This window comes from Chaetodon auriga, chromosome 13, assembly GCF_051107435.1.
Source record: "Chaetodon auriga isolate fChaAug3 chromosome 13, fChaAug3.hap1, whole genome shotgun sequence".
NCBI classification, from domain to species: Eukaryota; Metazoa; Chordata; class Actinopteri; order Chaetodontiformes; family Chaetodontidae; genus Chaetodon; species Chaetodon auriga.
This window is the reverse complement of record NC_135086.1, coordinates 23,932,915-23,952,698: the sequence shown is the minus strand read 5'-3', so window position 1 is coordinate 23,952,698 and position 19,784 is coordinate 23,932,915. Positions and strand designations below refer to the sequence as shown.

The window sequence follows — 19,784 nt, the reverse complement described above, 5'->3', positions numbered from 1 at the left end:
AAAACAGAATGACTTGGCAGAAAGTGTCTTTTTTTATCTGAGTTTGAAGATTGTAAAGCTGCATATGTCCTGACACAATGAGCATGTGTCATGCTGAAGGCAGTTTTTTTTTTTTTTCTGTTACACAGAAAATGCACACGTTTGTAAGAGTGGCATATCAGTCCAAACACATTTTCATCTTGATGTCATGTCCTGACACACCCCAAACTTGTAGGGATTTCTGCTGCTGGACCCACTGCTAGCAGCACTATTGTAAACAAATGATCACTACAGCTAAGAAAATATTTGTGGATGCAGGAAGTGACAAGGAAACATGCAAATGAGCTAGAACTAGAATCCCTCAAAAGCAAAGAAATATACTATCATCTGCTGTAATAACATCTATGTAATCATGACTGTATGTCCAAACAGGAGGTGACACTAAGTCTCACTGACCTCAGCCACAGCAGAAGCAGTGTGTTTCCTGATCACATGATGTGCTCCTGTACTTAGAGCAGGGCAACATTCAATCCCTCATGCTTGTCTGCTTTTGCTGCCTTAGATTTCTGATATTCAGTTACACGTCGGTTGACATTGATACATTCTGTTCTTTAATGTGGGTCACTGTAATATCCTTATTGAAGCAAGATAACTAAAGTTTAATCAGATTTGTCAGCTTCATTGAATGAATGAGGCATAATGTTGGCTAACTAATTAAGTCCCTTCATCTCTTGTTCAGTCAGCAGTCCATCCTACCTGACCCTGCTCTTTTATTCAGCTTGTCTTTTCTCTTTCCACAGGTCCGTCTGCGTTTTAAGGAGATCCAGCGCAGCAAGGAGAAGCTGACCTCCCATGTGACACGTGAAGAGTTCCAGGAGGCGTTCTGTGAGCTCTGTACCCGGCCTGACGTCTATTTCTTATTGGTGCAACTGTCGAAGGACCGAGAGTGTCTGGACCCTCAGGACCTCCGGCTCTTTTTGGAGACGGAGCAGGGTTTGTCTCTGGCGACAACGGAGGGCTGCTGGGAGCTCCTGAGGCGCTGTGAGCCCTCGGCCCAGGGCAGGGAGAGAGGGCTGCTGGGTCTGGATGGATTTGCCCGCTACTTGCAGTCTCCAGAGTGCCAGCTGCTTGACCCAGAGCACCTGGGAGTCTGTCAGGACATGAACATGCCACTGTCCCACTACTACATCAGGTAGGCGTTCCATTTGAGTCTGATCAGAGCAAATCATGTATCATCTAGTTATCCACATGTCAGTCAAAACTCCACTGACATACATACATATAACGACCAAACGAGTGAATGTCACACTATCATTAAAATTCATGAAAATAGAGCGCTCTCCACTCAAGCATTTGCTAATTCTGTCCCTCGAACAGTGATTGCTCAGTCATAGCTCAGCAACAATAACTAGGCACATCCTGTCTGGCAGGTGCAGTTTTGTCTTTTCTTCCTGATGTGATGCTGGAGGGTTGTGTCTTTTTCTGAGCTTTTCCAAATAAAAAATAAAAGAAATACAGTGCAAATGACTGCTATAAGGATTGGATTATCCAATGTGTTTGCCTGTTTTAATGAGAGCTGCAAATGTTTGCATGTCTGGCTAACAAGCTGACTGCATACATATATATATATATATATATATATATTTGAACCTACAAAATGAACAGTCCTTGGCTAAAAATGGGCCTGCTTTTGTCTACTTATGTGACATTCCTATAACTGCCACATAAGTACAGTTTTGAGGTAAATGAGGGCACTGTTAAAAACAGGTCTATACATAACTCTGAATTCATTCACAGTCCCTTTATTAAGAGTGGTGGTTCACTCATCTGCCAGATGGTTCTGCTGACTCACTGCACTCAATCAAAACAAACATTTGAGAAAAATATAGATATTATATTGGACATATTGTGCCACTATTACATTGTTAATGAGGGCATTTTATGTCTTTTTTTGAAACTGTGAACGACCTCACTGCCTAGCAACATGTGTCAAGCACCATGGGATTCATTAAAAGTCTCATGTTGGGTTAAAATGTGCCTTTAAATTTCCTTATTAATAGTTGTCAGTCAGTGATTATTTATAAATAGTTTAATTTGTGTACTCATATGTTTTTTCCTCTTCTGTGACATTTTGTAAGATATTTTCATTGAATGTCATTAATTCTAGAAAACCTAATTTACAAGCAGGCCGTTACTCAGATTAGTGTATGAGTAGTGTGGATTTTTTTTCCTGCAGCACCTCGTACCGCTCCTACTTGCTGGATGACCAGGTCCACGGAAGAGCAGACCTAGGAGGACTGATCAAGGCCCTGCAGTCTGGCTGTCGATGCATAGAACTGGGAGTGACTGACGGCCCAGAGGGGGAGCCTCTCCTTGGGGTCGACTATGGGCCAGATATCCCCCACCACCATCATCACCACCACCATCACCACCACCATGCACCTGTCACTATCCGCTCTGCTCTGGAGGTGGTCAATAAGTATGCTTTCCTGACCTCTCAGTACCCACTCTTGGTGTACTTGTGCCAGCGTTGCTCTCCTGCCCAGCAGTGCACCATGGCACAGCACATGAAGAAAGTATTTGGCTCCCGTCTTTACACTCCAGATGCTCTACCTGTCAGCCTGGGAGGACGAGCCACAACCTTACCCTCCCCCGAGCAGCTGAAGGGACGTATCCTACTAGTAGGGAAGAAGCTCCCTCCAGAGCAGGAAGGGTCTGACGGGGAGGTGTCCGAGGAAGATGAGGAGATAGGAGGAGGGGGACCTCTTGCAGGACGGAGAATGACCATCCCTGGTGAGGAAGAACTGGGTGTGGTCTTAGTGGTGCCTCCTCCCTCTCAACCCAGGAAGCTCCGTCTCCACAAAGAGCTTTCAGACCTGGTGGCTATTGCTCGGATGGGCAGCCGCAGCTTCTATGCTCAAAGAGCCAGTCACAAACAGGCTCAACAGCAATCACCACCCAGTAGTCCCTCCTCTCCCAGCACGCCAATTCCCCCTGAGCCGCCTTATTGGACACTGTGTTCCCTGGGTGAGGGAGAGGCCGGGCGACTGACCACTGAGAGCCCAGAAGACCTTGTGATGTTCACCAAGCGCACCCTATCCAGGGTACGGCCCAGTTCAGTGCGTCTGGACTCCAGTAACCCCAACCCACAAGGATACTGGAAGGGAGGGGTCCAGCTTGTGGCCTTGAACCAGCAGACCCCTGGTGCCATGCTGGACCTTCACAGAGGACGCTTCTCACAGAACGGAGGGTGTGGTTATGTTCTCCGACCTGCAGTAATGAGGGATGAGGTGTCGTATTTCAGTGCCCATACACAGGGCTGTGTGCCAGGAGTGCCACCTCAAACTCTACGCATCAAGGTGCTGATGTTATTTCTGTTGTGTCTTTTAACACTCAGTCTTTCATTTAGACTCAAATATTTCAAACATTTGAGTTTGAGTGTGTGTTTCCTCTGAATATTCTTTTGAAACAGTTGATTATTGTTTTACTCTCAAATATCAATTAAGTAATGAAATTAACTGCTTTGTGTTTTACTGTGCAGGTTATCAGCGCCCATAATCTGCCCAAGCCTCTGGGATCAGGGGCTAAGGGAGAGGTCATCGACCCGTATGTGGTTCTGGAGCTGCATGGTGTACCAGCAGACTGTGCTGAACAGCGGACACGTACTGCTGCTCAGAACCAGGACGACCCTCTGTTTGATGAGACCTTTGAGTTTCAAGTAAGACATGCTACAACTGCATCCACTGCATGTGTTTCTGTTCACTGGAGCAGATGCTGGTTTATTTGTGGATGGCTCTTTGTGTATTTATGAGTTTATTCTGATTTTGCAAAAAAATAATGCAATTTACTCATATTATGAATCAGGGCAAATGCTCAAGCTTGGCATGCAAGGGTAGGGGAGTATTGTCAACTACATTTTATACAGTTTTGGTGACCAGAAGGTGATCGCAAGTATGGCACCCCACAGTAGTCTTGAGTAGATGTTGATGCAGCAATAGTACATTGTTATTAGGAGGAATTCATTATTGGTAGGTGGATTTGGGTTAGGCTTCAATAATGATGAGTCACATTAATTCCTCTCATCTTCTTTAAAAGCAGCAAACATTTTCCTTATGGACCAGGGGGAGACTGGAGGCCACTGTTCATGCCTGGGAGGTGCAGAGTCACAAAGCAGCACAAACATCAAGCTCCCCTTTATGTTATTATACACTGTATAAGCTAAAATATATAAATACAGCATTCCAAATAAACTGAAAAGGGTAAAATATTCTGTTTTAATTGAATTGTGTTTGTGAAAATCCTATATTTGGATTCTGGACATGTACACGATAATGTCCACACAGTACATAATGAGAAAAGCAATACCCTTTTTAGGCTATTTGCATAACTGCATGACAGCTTCTCATAATAATCCTATTTACAGGACTAAAAATCTTATTTTAATTTTCTTAAGAAAATGGTTTATTTGGTGTTTTTCTAAAAGAAATGAAAATGCAGGGAGAACTCAGGTTGCGTTCTGGGTCCCAGGTCAGTGATGATTTCACTGAAAATACTTTGGTGTTTGCTAGAGCGTGATGCCATCACAAAATTGTATTTTGATTTGCATTTTAAAGTGTTCTAAACAGTCATAGGGAACTGAAAGTGAAAAATGTCAACAAGTTATGTGACAAGTTCTGCTCTTCTGTCGCTCTACAAGGTGGTTAAGACCATCAGGATTTAAATTAGGTGCACCCATGAATACGCTTATGTCTGCAGTGAGTTTATTATAGGAGATGGGATTTGATGACTGCAGTGTTTCTGATTTAGCTTTACTCCTCACTGACAGAGTCCTGTATTGGTATAGTTAAAGCATAAAGACAAGCTGTCGCAACTGATACAGCATGTCCTCTGTGGCAACATCGTGTGTGTGTGTGTATGTGTGTGTGTGTGTGTGTGTGTGTGTGTGTGTGTTTGTGTGTGTGTGTGTGTGTGTGTGTTTGTGTGTGTGTGTGTGTGCGTGTGCGGGTGCATATTTGTATATTATATTAGAATATTTGTTATTCCACCAGCTCTTTGGCGGAGGACAAAGTGAAATTTATAGGCATGATTTAGGTGTCTGACAAAAATGCTTGCAAAATGCAGCCACTGCTAATGTGCAATAACTAAGTCTAAGATGTCATTTTTACATATTTTAGGGATTAGCTCCATCTGAGTATTCAATTGAAGCAACTTTGGCTGTGTTGGCCAAATCAAAAAAAGAAAGGTGATCTTGCTTTGCCTTTTTATTTCTAGTTCATTTTCAGATTCAAAGTACTGAACAAACACAAACCACAAACATACAGTAACATACTGAATGTTGTAATTCTGAAGTCACATGGATGAACAGGTAACTCATTTATTTTGACTAGTCATCAGCACTACTCAGACATGTGGACATTATGCAGCACATCACTGCGCCTAATGGTTTTATTTATTTTTTCTTGTGCTCACAACAAGCTCATGAAGAAATGGGTAATATATGAAGAGTTAGAGTCTGCAGCTGCACTTCATGTATCATAAAGCTAGAAACAAAGGAGAGAAATGATGCAGAATATGTTGCTGTCAAATGCTGTGTGGTCACTACTAGTTTTTGAAGGAACTGACAAAATACAAGCAGGAGAACACAAGCACAAAATAGCTGTGTTGGTACATACTGTCCCTCAGGTGTTAAAACAATCACATACTGGCATTCTTATGTGTTGCTGTGGTTACCAGTTGATCCTGGATAGCTAAATGAAAAGAGGGATTGCTGGTTCTGGAGTTGTTTGTGCCCTTTCTGTTTTCCCATTGAATGTTTTTCTTAAACATTATCCTCAACACTGTTTCTATGTTACTGATCATAGAAGTGCAGGACTCTTCTGGATAATGTGACAATCAATGTAGGTTTTTGTTCTGAACACCAATTTGAATGATTTCTTCATCATTTCTGAGAAACCATGTTTTATTCATCATTTTGGCAAGGCAGACAGTTCTAAATATTACAATAGCTGTGAGCCTTGGCCCCCAATGCTATGGAGAAGTCATTCAGAGTTCCGAATGCTGAACGCTTCTTTGTCATTGTTGGACACAAAATGCAGTCACTGAATTCTTCCAAAATTGACCCAGAAAGTGAACTGATTTAAGCTGCGTATTATAAAATCAATTTTCTCATTGGCATAATCTGCAACTTCCGCTGGCTGTTAGCAATACATGTGAGAGAATTTCAAGGTCTGTGGTTGAATGATTCTTGCTGAAATACAGCTTGGCAGCATAGTTAACTTCTCCACAGAAGTTTTTTATGTACACATCCTTACTTACTCACCATCCATACCTTTGACTTTTAATCAAAGAACAAGATATTTTCTGATGATTCAGCCAGAATTGGGTTACATGATACAGTAACAGGACAAGGGCACCTGAACTCCTCTTACTTTGCAACTCTGTCGAGGTCTCTTTTTTGGCAGTTGTGTGAGAAGTAGACAGAAATGACTTAATTCATTAGCAAGTAGCTTTTGAATTCACATCAGTGTCACATATTTGCTATTAAACAGTCTTTTTAGTCCACAAATGCAAAAGCAGGCAGAGACCCATGTTTTCAAGGTATCTCAATTCAGTTGTTTGGACCACAGTGGAGTTAAAGGATAGCGGTGACACGAGCCTGATCAAATTAAACACCACATCAAACAGGTTGAATGTGAAATTACCTGTATGCATTTATTGTCCTTTGTCTGACACAAGGTTTTGGTCAGGGCAAAGAACGTATATGTAACAGGTAAGACTAGGACCCAATAGCAGCACTTCTTGAATATGGAAGTCTTTTAGAGTCTTATCAGCAGCAATAAGGAGCTGGCAGACTGTGACAGTGTAGAATAAAAAAGATGATCCCTCAGATTTTGCAACATTGTTTTTTTTTTTTTAGTCCAATAAGAGGCAGTGAAGGACATGTTATAGGAGTGCCATGCTAAATTGGACTCATTTAAATGCCAGACGGTGCACTTAAATTACAGTCATTAATTTTTTGAACTGCCTCTTATCTCCACTGCTGACAATAGACAAGCTCATTTTCTTTTAACTGACATGTTTTTGTCCAGAAATATGAAATCAGATTTTTTCCCCCCAAGATGTTAAATTGCTTTTTATGGCCAGCTGAGGATTTTGAGATATGGTACTCAAATAAGTATCTTAATGGAGAAAGTCTCATCTAGATGTCTTTTTTTCTTTTTGTATAATGTAAATAAGGATCCACTAGCAACTAGATATTTTTTATTGAAGTGATACTGGTAATTACATTTTGGATTTTATAAGAAATTGTGAATTATCTTTAATTTGTTTTAGTGGGTGTATGGAACTGTGAACGCAGTATCTTTCTGGATTGAGAGGTGAGGGCTCTATCCAAAGCCAGAAAAGCTGCCTTTCAGTGAGGTGACAAGGAAGCTCAAAAACAATGCCAGAGCAAGACTGAAAGCAGACATCAAGAAGACGGTGGCACAGTGGCAACACTGTCGCCTCACAGCAAGAAGGTCCCGGGTTCGAATCTCGCTGCGGGCACTGGGTGTGTCCTCCACCATGCTTCGGTGCCTGCTGCTCGAGGAGGGCCTTTCTGTGTGGAGTTTGCATGTTCTCCCCGTGTTCACCTGGGGTATCCTCCGTAAAAATATACCCCCACTAAAAACATGCAAGAAGATCACCACCTGACCAATGGTGACGAAGAAGATGGGTCCCTGGGCGCCGGTCTGGCTGCCCACCGCTCCTGGTCTGCCGCGGAGGAAGGACAACCAGGATGGGTCAAAGGCGGAAGACAAATTTCACCTCCGTGTGCTGTGTGCATGTGTGTGTGACAATAAAGGGGAATGTCTCCCCCTGATTCTTCTTCTTCTAAAAAAAAAAAGACAACAGCAGAGCCTGGAGAGAGACCTCAGCATCGACAGACCATCACAGGCTACAAAAGCAGGAGTGCCCCATTATGTGTGAGGCCATGTTGCCAGATGAGCTTAACATACTTTATGCTTGCTTTGATCTCCTCAACAAAGAGTCAGCTGTCTGCCTGAAACATCCATAGCCATGTACTAAAGACGTGCCAGTCATCGAGTTGATCCCGAGGAAATCACTAATCATGCAGGGTGGTGCAAGATTGGTGCTCAATGTCAACTAAAGCTGACAATTGATTTTAGAAATATGGAGGCAATGACACACACCCCTGTCTACATCAGTGGATCTGAGGTAGAGCATAAACAGTTTTAGGTTCTTCGGAATCAGCATCACAGAGAACCTGTCAAGGAAATCACACATCTCCACTTAGGTAAAGAAAGTCTAGCAGCATTCCAAAGAATCAGAAGAAGAAGAATCGGGGGGAGACATTCCCCTTTATTCGTCACACACATGCACACTGCACTGCACACGAGGTGAAATTTATCCTCTGCTTTTCACCCATCCTGGTCGTCCCTCCTCCGCGGCAGACCAGGAGCGGTGGGCAGCCAGACTGGCGCCCGGGGACCCATCTCGTCGTCACCATTGGTCAGGTGGTGATCTTCTTGCATGTTTTTTAGTGGGGGTATATTTTATGGAGGATACCCCAGGTGAACACGGGGAGAACATGCAAACTCCACACAGAAAGGCCTTTTTCCTCAAGCAGCAGGCACCGAAGGCATGGTGGAGGACACACCCCCGGTGCCCGCAGCGAGAATCGAACCTGGGACCTTCTTGCTGTGAGGCGACAGTGTTGCTACCGTGCCATCTCAGGGTTAGGGTTAACCCTCAACCATGCCAAGTTCTTGATACCGTTTACAGAGGAGCAATAGAAATCACCCTGACATTGGAAGCATTACAGATTGGCATGAGATGTGCCCAGCCCAGGACAGGAGTGCTCTGCAGTGATTGAAATCACCTCAAGCAACAGTGGTACCCATCAACCGAGCATCATTGATATTGGTGAGATGAAGAGCCTGCTGAGCCAAAAAGGATACTAAAGACAAAACCCACCCCAGGCACAGCCTGTTGCCATCTGGCAAGCGATACAGAAGTGTCCACTGCCATATTATAAGTATAAAAAAAGTATAAATAGTAGTAAAAGTATAAATTTAGTTTTGTCAGTTGCATAAAGGGGCTACAACTCGTATTTTTGTACAACCTGGTGTTATAGAATGATAAATAAACAAACCATATACCCTGCCTATCATAATGAATTGTCACTTGACTGTAAAATAGCATCTCCAGATGTAAGGATTATGTAAGAATAGTGAGTCATTCATTCATTCATTCATCCTGTGCCACATTTTTTGTCTTTTCAGAAGAGCATTTGGTTTGAAACTGATTGAATAAACTGTCAAAGAGCTTTTCTGCTCAGCCCTAGGCTTGTTGCTGAAAAAATTGAGAATTGGATTGGAGTCATCATTTGGTTTCTGTCCAGCTTGCCCATGCATGAAACTTCAGTTTTTCTCCCTACCACTCAGCCCTCACTCATAGCTTGTGGGAGTGGGGGCACATACACATGCACATGCAGACACACTCACACACGCACACACACAAGGGAGCATCCCAATCGTCATTCAGTCAGTGTGACATGTTTTCTGCTCCTTCCTCCATCACTAGCTTCTCCCTCATATTAGAATCGACTCGGACACACATGTAACACATTCCTGTTAACATTGCCCTGAATGTCAGTTGTCTTGTCATGTTTTGTTTCACTTCCTGTCATTGTTTTTCCCACCTTTGTGATTGTTGATTAGTTTCACCTGTCCCTCATTTACCTTTCCTCCCATTCACAGTCTGTGTTTTTCCCCAATTGCTTTCCAGTTTGTCTTTGTACCATGTGACAAGCGTGACAATCCTTTAGTTTGTGTTTAGTCCTAGTGACCTAGTGTTTTGGGGATTTTTGCTTTGTGTACCTGGACTTTGCCTGTTTTTGGATTGATTCCTGCCTTCTCGCAGTTGTATTGACTTCCCCAGTTTTGACTCTGGTCTGCCTCATCCCTGTAAGCCTCTGTACATTTGCCTTTTGGGCAAAAAAATCCTTGAACTGCATTTGTGTTCCTATTCTTGTTCATCTGTCACCCTGCCTGTAAAACCATCACATTATGAACTGACCAGTCATGAATCCAGCAGATGCTATATTTGATGAACTATATGACCTTATTTCTGACATCCTGTGGATAAAATATTTTTGGAAGAAGACAGAGGTAGCTCTGTCTTTGGCAAGTGGGAAAGTGACTTCAAAGCCTTGCCTAAGAAACTCCAGACCTGGGTGAGTTATGGACTTTCTTAATGCCCCCCACTTTCGAGCTAGGTAGTTTTTCAGCATGTTAGCCTCCTGCCTTCATCCCGTCCTGCTAGCATCCAGCTTGCTGGCCTCCAACCGTGAAGCTTCCAGGTGGCTAGCCACAGCCCTGCTACCGTCCTGCCAGCTCATTTCCCAAGTTAGCTACCTTCCTCCTTGATTGCACCTCCAGTGATTCCCAAGAGTCGTCTATCTGCGGGACATGGCTAACCCCCACAGGGAAGTGAGACTCCGAATGATGTAGAGGCTCCCAATCATTCAACTCCCTGTTTTTCTTTTCTGCTAGACCTTGCCCTAGAGCCAGATAACCGCTAGACTAGCCAGTTCCCTGCCTGATCGTGACCTGGAGACACACTCGGTCACAGCAGTAATCACATCTGATGCCAAAGCATCAGAGGGAGGTCACATTTTGGTTTAACTCCTCAAACAGGGCCAGCACAGAGAGTCTTTTCCAGAAGTATCCACTAATGAGCACCAAGATTGTTGGGGAGCTCATATTGTGGCATTTAGTATGTGCTGTTTGGCAAGTTTTCACATCTTGCTGGAGTCTTCTTGTAGGCTTGTTGAGCTGCACCTCAGGGTCTTGCTGGAGGTGGTAAACTAAGACGGAATGTTTAAAATGTCCAGCTGCCACCACATCAGCTACACTTCTCTGAGCAGAAAGACACTTGTTACAGTGTGACACACAGCAGGCCAGGCAGTCCAGCATCATTGATCTGATCATGTTTTTGGCATTGTCCTTGAGAGCAATGAGAACAGAACTTTTTGTAATGATCCACATCTGAAACATATCATCAAACACATCTGCTATAGTGCGACTAGTGTTAAAATTCTGAAACTGCTTTGCTTGTAGAGCGACTGACGAGAGGTTAACGCCACATTGCTGCACAGTGGTATGCAGTGCAGTTGTATAGGAGTAATTTTATGGTATGCTTGCATTTATGAGTCGATGAGCACAGTATTGGATTCATGGAGAATTTGGCAGCTAAAGAGCCAGATATTTCTCTTAGGAGTTGGTAGAGACCAAAAACAGAAATTAAAAGAGGGCAAATATTGGACTTAGATTGTTAAGGTGGCAAATAAATCCCAGTGTTGCTCTGTAACCATTGGGTGTGTAAATAAGCAACTGTTTGCTAACAAATTTGACTTAAAAACTTAGAAAGGTGATGTTATGTCAGTGCTATATACACATCTTTTCCCTGCTCTCAAGTGGCCAAAAATCAGTTGCCACAGATTTAATCTGGTATGATTCAGTTGTACATGTTGAAAAATGTAGTATCATGAAACTCTGAATCTACCACTGGTATTTACCACTTTGGTGGATACTTGAATGTTCACCCAAGCATGCACAGAGAGGAGGCAGCACAGTCAATGGCACAGAGGACTGAGGTTGCCCACCCAGTTGGGGAAACACCTGATAATCATTGATTGTGGACTCTAGGGCTTGAAACATGTTCTCCAGATAGAGAGCCTCTTTCACAGCTGGTGGGCCATCAGATATAGCCGACTCACCCACAACTAGGAACCGACCAGGACCAAGGCAGGGTGGTGTCGGAGCCAAGTGGGGCTAAGACTGAGGGCATAGATGCTACACAAATCACTCACTCAGTGTATCTTCATTAGTTAGTCTTGCTTGTTACTGCTGGAGTTTGCTGCTCTGCTAATGTTAGTCTCTCTGAGAGCATAGAAAGTATTCACGATATACATTTATCTCCCAAATGAAATTATTTAGGCAGTAAATCAAAAAAACACTAAGTACACAACTCTAGGGGTATGCATGCTATAGACTGCCTCGGTGCTTCACTCCCTTGTGTAATTTCAGTGCTCTACTTAAGGTAATGCAATGCTGTATAGCTTCAGCTTTTCTGAGGCAAGATAGCTCGGTAAAGCTCAGGCTCAGTCCTCTGAAGGCAGGGTCCCCAGAATTGGAACACAACTAGATGCGTTAATAGAAATCTTGAATCTTGAAGTGAATAACTGTCTGCTGTTTTTGTTTTGGGATTAAGTAGGCTTTTAACAATGCGGAACAAAAGAGTGTCCTTACTGCTGCACTCTCCTTGTTGTCTACTGAACATTAATAACAGCAGGCGTTTAAAATAAACAGATGTCACAGAACACATGCACAGACACTATTTCAAAACAATGCAAACTGTAATCTCAGTATAATTGAGGGATTCAGTGTCACAACCATGCTGTTTATTTTCTTCTGAGCCTGAAGACTTGATGGTTTTATTGGTATGGATCCATGTACAAACACACACACACTGGCCATGGGCAAGTTTATTCTCACTCTGCAGGAAATCATTGATTGTGTGTGTGTGTGTGTGTGTGTGTGTGTGTGTGTGTGTGTGTTCACCATTGACTGTATAAATAGCTTCTGGGTCTGAAAAGTGAAACCAATGCAGAAGTGCCCTAAATATGCATTCTTTCTCATGGCCAGTAGGTGCCACTGGTTGCAAATGTAGTCTGACTGTATTATCTGCTTATGAGAAAGTGGCCCTACTTCTCATTTGATTTATTACCTCAGTAAACAGTTTCCTAATGGGTTTATGGTCTATAATGGTACTTCAAGGCTTCTTCAATACAGCATTGTGTTCCTTTTGTAAATTATTGTCCCATTCTGAGGAAAAGTAACAGTAAAGGGTGTGGATGTGGCTACCTTGTTATTGACAAGTTGCTACCACATCGTGTCTTCAGCTTCTCAGTCATATCCAATCAAAATAGAGGCATATCCTTCATAGCTCTTGCCTCTTGTCCAAATACAGTCACTTCTGGCTCCAACGAACCAAGGTGGCGATGGCCATACTACAAAACTGGAGGCTCCAAAATGTTAGTCCACAAACCAATGGGTGACGTCACAGTGGGTTTACACTTACTGTACACCAACCCATGGGGACCTTCTGTCGTGAATGCCACATTTTGTAATATGTGGTTGTGTTTTTTTGAAATGTTCATATAAATCATAACCTTTAGCCAAAGGGAAGGTAAAGCCATCTGAAGGTGTACGGTGTGTGTAAGATGTAATAGTAATAGTAATATTTCAACCAGCATTTTCCCTCTGCAGCAACACCACGATGCTCCTTTCATTTTACTGTGTAATGAACATTAATGCCGTGCTTGATTAGCTTCATGAGTGACACTTGATAATGGGAAATGGTGTTTGAACTTCTTGTAACTGATTGATCATCTTTTGCTGTTGTAAACATTTAATGAAGTGCATCTTTTTCCACCTAATAAGAGCTTACTAATACGTGATTATTCTAAATCAAGAGCAGGTGAATAATGTACAGATACATTTAAATGCTGTTTGAGCATCTGCACCTCCTTGGGTGGCAAAACATTAAACTTTCAAAAGCCTAGATCATCAAATGAATGAGCTTGTTTATTCTGGCAAATGCAATTTACTGTAGCACTGTGTGTTCTGAGATGTAAATAATAGGTTTGATTTTCCATGAAATTAGTAATTGGGAAGAAAACAGTTGTCCAACTGTCATAAAATTGTAGCTGAGGTTCCAAACCCCAGCTTTTAAGCCATGATACTTGAACATCTAGAATTCCATTAGAAAGGGGCAAATTAGTTCCACTGATGAAGATGGTGTGATATGGTCAAAAGCCCTACAACGACTACTAAATCCACTGCGTTGTAAACACTTGATGTGAACTTGTTTGGTCACTATATAGTGCTATATTTATATACACATATATAGTATATATATGTATATAGTCTCTATATATACATACAGTATACATAAAGTATGTGCACACACACAGAGACATAAATATAATATAATATATATATTTATACCGTAAACCAGAAAGGACCACAAAATGCTTTGTCATTATGGCAGTATTATTTCTTTTCTTATTACAAAAATCACAATTGGGTGTACATGAGAACAAGAATTAGTTACCAGGATCAGAATCGGGAAATGGGAAAATTTGAATGATACAAATCCCAGTCTTCAGTGGCAGCTGAAGTGAGCAATGTCAGTCTCAGTTACATCACTATGAAATGTTCAATGGCCATTTTTTTAGTTTTGTACTGGCTCACAGCAGCATGAATGGATTTCAACTGCATTGTTCACTTCTTGTCTCCAGGTAAACATGCCGGAGCTGGCCTTGTTGCGCTTTGTGGTATTAGACGACGACTACATTGGAGATGATTTCATTGGCCAGTACAGCGTGGCCTTTGAGTGCCTTCAGCCCGGCTACCGCAATGTGCCCCTGCTGGGCATGGCAGGAGACCCGTTACCCCACACCAGCCTGTTTGTCCATGTGGCGATCACCAACCGACGAGGAGGCGGGAAGGCCCAGCGACGAGGTCTGTCTGTGAGGAGGGTAGGGAGGCGAGGACGAGAATACGTCACTCTGAGGCACACTAGCATCAAGGTGGTGGATGAGACTTTCAAAACAGCTAGTGCCCCCCTCAAAGAGGCAACTGACCTGCGGGAGGATGCTCAGGTGAGAGGGATTTATCAAGCCGCTGTTAATATACTGTACATAGTTTGACCGCCAGTCCCAGGCAGGGACACTTAATGGTCATCACCAAATCCTAAAAATACTAGCTCCTAGATACCTAGTGGTATGTAGCCATGTACATGATTTTGGTTTTATGGGCTAAGGCACAAAGTCATCCCAACCCACCACAGCCCCGTGTCTGCTCATGATTTTTCCGATGTTTTACTTTAGTTGTAGATGCTGTATATGCAATGCTCTTGTGATGTTCATACAGGCACACTTCCAAACAAGTCTGTTTGTCGATTGCTAGTTAGATCACATGTACAATCTGTGGACTGACTGTTTATACAGTCTGCACAAATGGTCCGGAAGTCAAATTTACATGAATGATTCAAGGTGAAAATCTGGTATACTTTCTATATGAACAGAAAAAATGCTACATTGCCTCATTTTGCTACTTGAAGTACCTTAATTGCCTCCATGAGCTCAGCCATCAGGAGACCAGCATACGCCTGTCCCTTTCATCTCATGCATTGCATCACCTTGCCAAACTGGGGAGATGCAACTAATGTACTGACTGCGCTTGATAATCCACTGACCACCTTCCCCACAGTTTTCATTTGGAAGATTTTGGACAGAAATGAAAGGAAAGTGAAAACTGTTTAGTAAGGATTTTGGATTGCCCAGTGTAACTAGGACATTGTTATTGGAAAAGGTTTTTCATCACCAGCACTTTGAGCAGCACAAACACAATTCCATTTACCTTCACTGTATTGGAGTAGAGACAGAAATCTCAGAAACAGATGTCTCTAAACCTACACTGGCACATACAACCAAAACTATCTGCACGGGAAACTCCTTGAGGTTTGTGTTCTTAGGCTTTGTTGATAAGGTGTGGTAATGGTAATGTGGGTTAACTGGAGTAGCTCACATAACCGTACTGAAATCACAATCTGTAAAACATAGATGTAGTCTCCATGACATCGCCTATAGGTTTCTGAAGAGCCATTGTGAAGCTCAGTGACAATGACTCCGGTTCATTGCCATTTTGTTAGGGAATGACTCCGCCAAACTCTGTCTAAGGCAAGACAGGGCAAAGAGGTGGAGTGTGGGTGGAGCTGAGGTGGGCTGAATATAGCCTGGTTGTAGAATTTTAGCCAGTAGCTAGTGGCCATGCCCATATATTTTAAAGTGAGTTAAATAAAATGTCACCCTCTACATATGTCGTGAATGGGGAAATTAGACCAAAAGAGACCAAAACTGTTTTCTGTACCAGACTGCTATCATTTTTTTTCTGCTGTAAAGTTGGGCATTTTAATATGGGGGTCTATGGGGACTGACTCACTTTTGGAGCAAGCCTCAAGTGGCCATTCAAGGAACTACATGTTTTGGCATTTTTCAGCCCCAGAAGTTGCTGCTTGGACTCCATGTGATTTCTCTGTAGGGTGAATAAGATGACAGAGAAAGAGAGAGGAGGAGGAGAGCCAGTGACAAAAGAAGACTCAGTAAGAAGAGTGGAGGAGGATTATAAAGCATCTATAAATACCAGCAGAAATAGAACCTGGTCACACAGCACCCACCAGCTTATCTCTGAATACAAACATTCCAGAGGTGGATGATGTGCGGAAATGAAGAGAATCATCTTTCACTGATCTGTTTTTAGAGATATATGCGTTAAATATACACTAAGTAGCCAAAAGTATGTGGACACCCCTGCCCTTTCCTGTTGCAACTTGACAGTAGTCCCCGTACTCAAAGCCAGATCCATAAAGAGAGATTTCCCTGTTTGGTGTGGAAGAACTTAAGTGGTTTGCACAGAGCCCTGACCTCAACCCCATCCAACACCTTTTGGATGAACTGAAACGCTGACTGTGAGCCGGGCCTTATCGCCAAACATCAGTACTCGCTAATGCTCTTGTGACTTACTGGGAGTAAATCCAGCCAGGTTCCAAAGTCTTGTGGAGAGCTTTACCAGAAGGGCAGAGGCTTTTCTAGCAGCATATTGCATGACTACTTTGACATTTTGGAAAATAAGTGTATTCTTTCTTGACAAGAGTTAGATCAGAGATTGATACCACTCTGTGTATTCAGTATGGAGCCAGAGTCAGGATGTAGTTAGCTTAGCTTATCATAAAGAGTGGAAGTAGGGGCAAATAACTAGTCTGGCAAGTTAAAAGAGGCCTACCAACATCTTTAAAGCTATTAAGTATGTTGTTTTGTAGAAGGGGCAGTTAGTGGTTTTAGAGGTGTGTGTGCCATGACAATCTCTTGATGAACAACAGTTTATCCATACACCCAACACATCCATGCGGGAACTCCACTGGTTGCCTGTAATCCATGGTGATGACAGCTTTCTGGGAAGTCACTGTCAAAGCTGGTGTTCACCAAGAAGTAGTTATAGCACATAACACCACATGAAAAATTGTACAAACTATGATACAAAATATTTGTACATTTTTGTGTGTATATGGATTAAACCACTCAGATACACTATATTAATTAGTGATCTTTAGAGTTGCTGGTAGACGTATTTTTGAACTGGCCAAGCTTGCTGGCAGCTTCCTCCTGCTCACAGTGTTTGTGCTAAGCTATTTGTCTCCTGGGTCTAGCACCAGACTTAATGCACACACAAGAGTAATATTGATCTTCTCTTCAAACTTTAAGTCAGAATGCAAACGCATTTCCCTAACTGTTGAACAATTCATTTAATGACCATAATACTCAGTATTCACAATGGGTATAAAGTTTGTGTGTCCATAGTGTTTTGGTCATGTAGTGTAGATTTATGGATTAAATAACCAAAAGGGAATCTCTGACTTTGGCAAATTTGGTCACTTGAGAATTCAAGAGATTTCTTCACACGACATTGCCATAAAGTACTCCTGCTCATTCATTTAAAACATTTCCTGGTTAAGAAAATCTATTTTGAGCAGTGGCGTAGTGGCTATGTGGCATGCCGAAACAAATACCAATGGGCTGCTGGCACACCGTGGACTGTCAAAGAAGTTTTCTGGCTCGGTCTGTCTCAGGCCAGGGCTGAATTTCTTTACCACTACATTGCTGAAATTGGGAGATAAATCCATTTCACCTTATGTATCATCCAACCCTGAAACGATCCCACCAATTCAATCTATCGTCCTCCCACTTGAACCCACACACACTCTCGTACTCAGTCCTACACAGATACACATTCGCTCATTCACAAACGGCTTTTTATCTCCCTGCTTCAATCTCATTGTCCTTTCCCTCTGATTTGAACTCTGTCCTCCTCTCTGTCCCTGTCTCACTGCCACGAGTCCAGCTGTGGGCTCATCTGTCGCAGTCGGTTATTATTCACCATGCCTCTATTGCTGTATGTCTGTCGTACACACACACACACACACTTCCACACAGGTGGGGCGTGATAATCACTAGTCCAGTTGGGACTCTTCCAGGTGGCAAATTGTGTTCAGTTAGACAGAAGAGGTTCCCATTATTGTGTTTGTATGTAACAAGAATAAGTCTTTTACCTTCACGATGAAGAGACCCAAAATAGCATTTCAGCAGATTGGCATATGACTCATATTTTTTGCCCCTGTCAAATCTGCATACCAACCCAGTTTTGCATCCTGACACACCTGCAGCAGTTGAAAAACACTAAATGCTGTGATTTTTCTGTTCCACATTTATGCCATATTGTCTTCTCTTTTGCCAAATGCGCTTAAGCTAAGGCTGATTTCACTGGATTAAAAGCGGCAATGACTGCCATATTGATTTAATTCACATGAGAGACAGCAGATGACAGGGGAAAGGAGGGGAAGTGTGTGTGTGTGTGTGTGTGTGTGTGTGTGTGTGTGTGTTGTTTGTGTGCGGGCATGCATGTGGATGTGTATTACTCACATGATGGGGACATACATCTGTTTACACTCATTGTGGGCAGTCGCCTTCCTTATGGGTACAAAACACAAGTTCCCATAACATGAATCATTAAGGGTGAAGGCTCAAGGTTAGGGTTAGGTTTAGGTAGTGTTAAGTCTCCAGGAAATAAATATAAGTCGATAAAATGTCCCCAATGTGTGTGTGTGTGTGTGTGTGTGTGTGTGTGTGTGTGTGTTTGTGTGACCTTTCCTAGCTTAATTTTACAGCCGGAATTGTATATCTAATCTAATACTGTTTTCCCTCGCCTCCTCATCCTCCTCATCTCTATTTCTTTGTCTTTTGCCAGAGTGCCACTGCCAGTTTCAAAGAGCAGTGTGGGCTCCCCACAGTGGCCAAACTGAAGCAGTGCATCCAGAGCCTGGCCACAAGGCTGCAGAGCCCTGAGGGCACTATGGGGGCCAGCATGGTGCTGAAGGAGGGCTACCCATGTTTGGAGCCTCTGGTCAGCCTCTCAGAGCCGACACGCAAACTGCTCACGGCCTACGACACGGTCAGTATGACGAAAAGGCACAGAGGTGTGATGGAGGGTAAACCTTCTACAGTCTCTTCTTTCTCACTCTTTTGTTCACATAGTTAAGTTTTCAGATTTGGCTTTCATATTTTAAAGGATGAAAAAAAAATCTACAGTTCAAAACAGGCCTCAACGTCTGACCTCTCTAGTAGTAAAAAAAAAAAAAAAAGCTCAAATATGGACACACTTGCATTATGCTTATCAGTCATTGAAGGTTCCAGCTGAGAAACCTTTGAGTGCCATGTTAAGGCTGGTAGTATTCTTTGCCTTTCTTATTTGTTCATATTGTTTACAAACTCTGAACAGACCAAAACCAACAATGAATTTAATCCTACCAAATGGAATTCTACATATTCCAAAAGCCTGAAAAATTAAAAACACATCAAGGCACACGTAGCACTGGGCAACATGTTTGTTGATTGCATGGGCAATCCCACATACACCAGAGTCAATCACAGTGTTTGTTCCAGCTAAACCCTAATGACAGCATGCTAACATGCTCACAGTGACAATGTCAACAAGCTGTTGTTTCGCAGATATAATGTTTACCATGTTCACCATCGTAGTTTGGCTAGTTAAAAAGCTAACATTTGCTAATTAGCATTCAACATAAAGTACTTTTTTGTAATTGTTAGCATATTTGAGTCT

At 42.6% G+C, this 19,784-nt stretch overlaps 1 protein-coding gene across 1 annotated transcript in view; it reads left to right on the top strand.

Annotated features, from left to right (window-relative positions):
* The window catches only part of plcl1 (phospholipase C like 1), a 91,439-nt gene that overhangs the window by 61,125 nt on the left and 10,530 nt on the right, over positions 1-19,784 (top strand). The window contains exons 5-9 of the mRNA XM_076746506.1: positions 780-1,171; positions 2,216-3,338; positions 3,521-3,697; positions 14,348-14,710; positions 18,912-19,115. Coding sequence (XP_076602621.1) covers positions 780-1,171; positions 2,216-3,338; positions 3,521-3,697; positions 14,348-14,710; positions 18,912-19,115 — 2,259 coding nt within the window. The remainder of the gene's footprint in view (positions 1-779; positions 1,172-2,215; positions 3,339-3,520; positions 3,698-14,347; positions 14,711-18,911; positions 19,116-19,784) is intronic.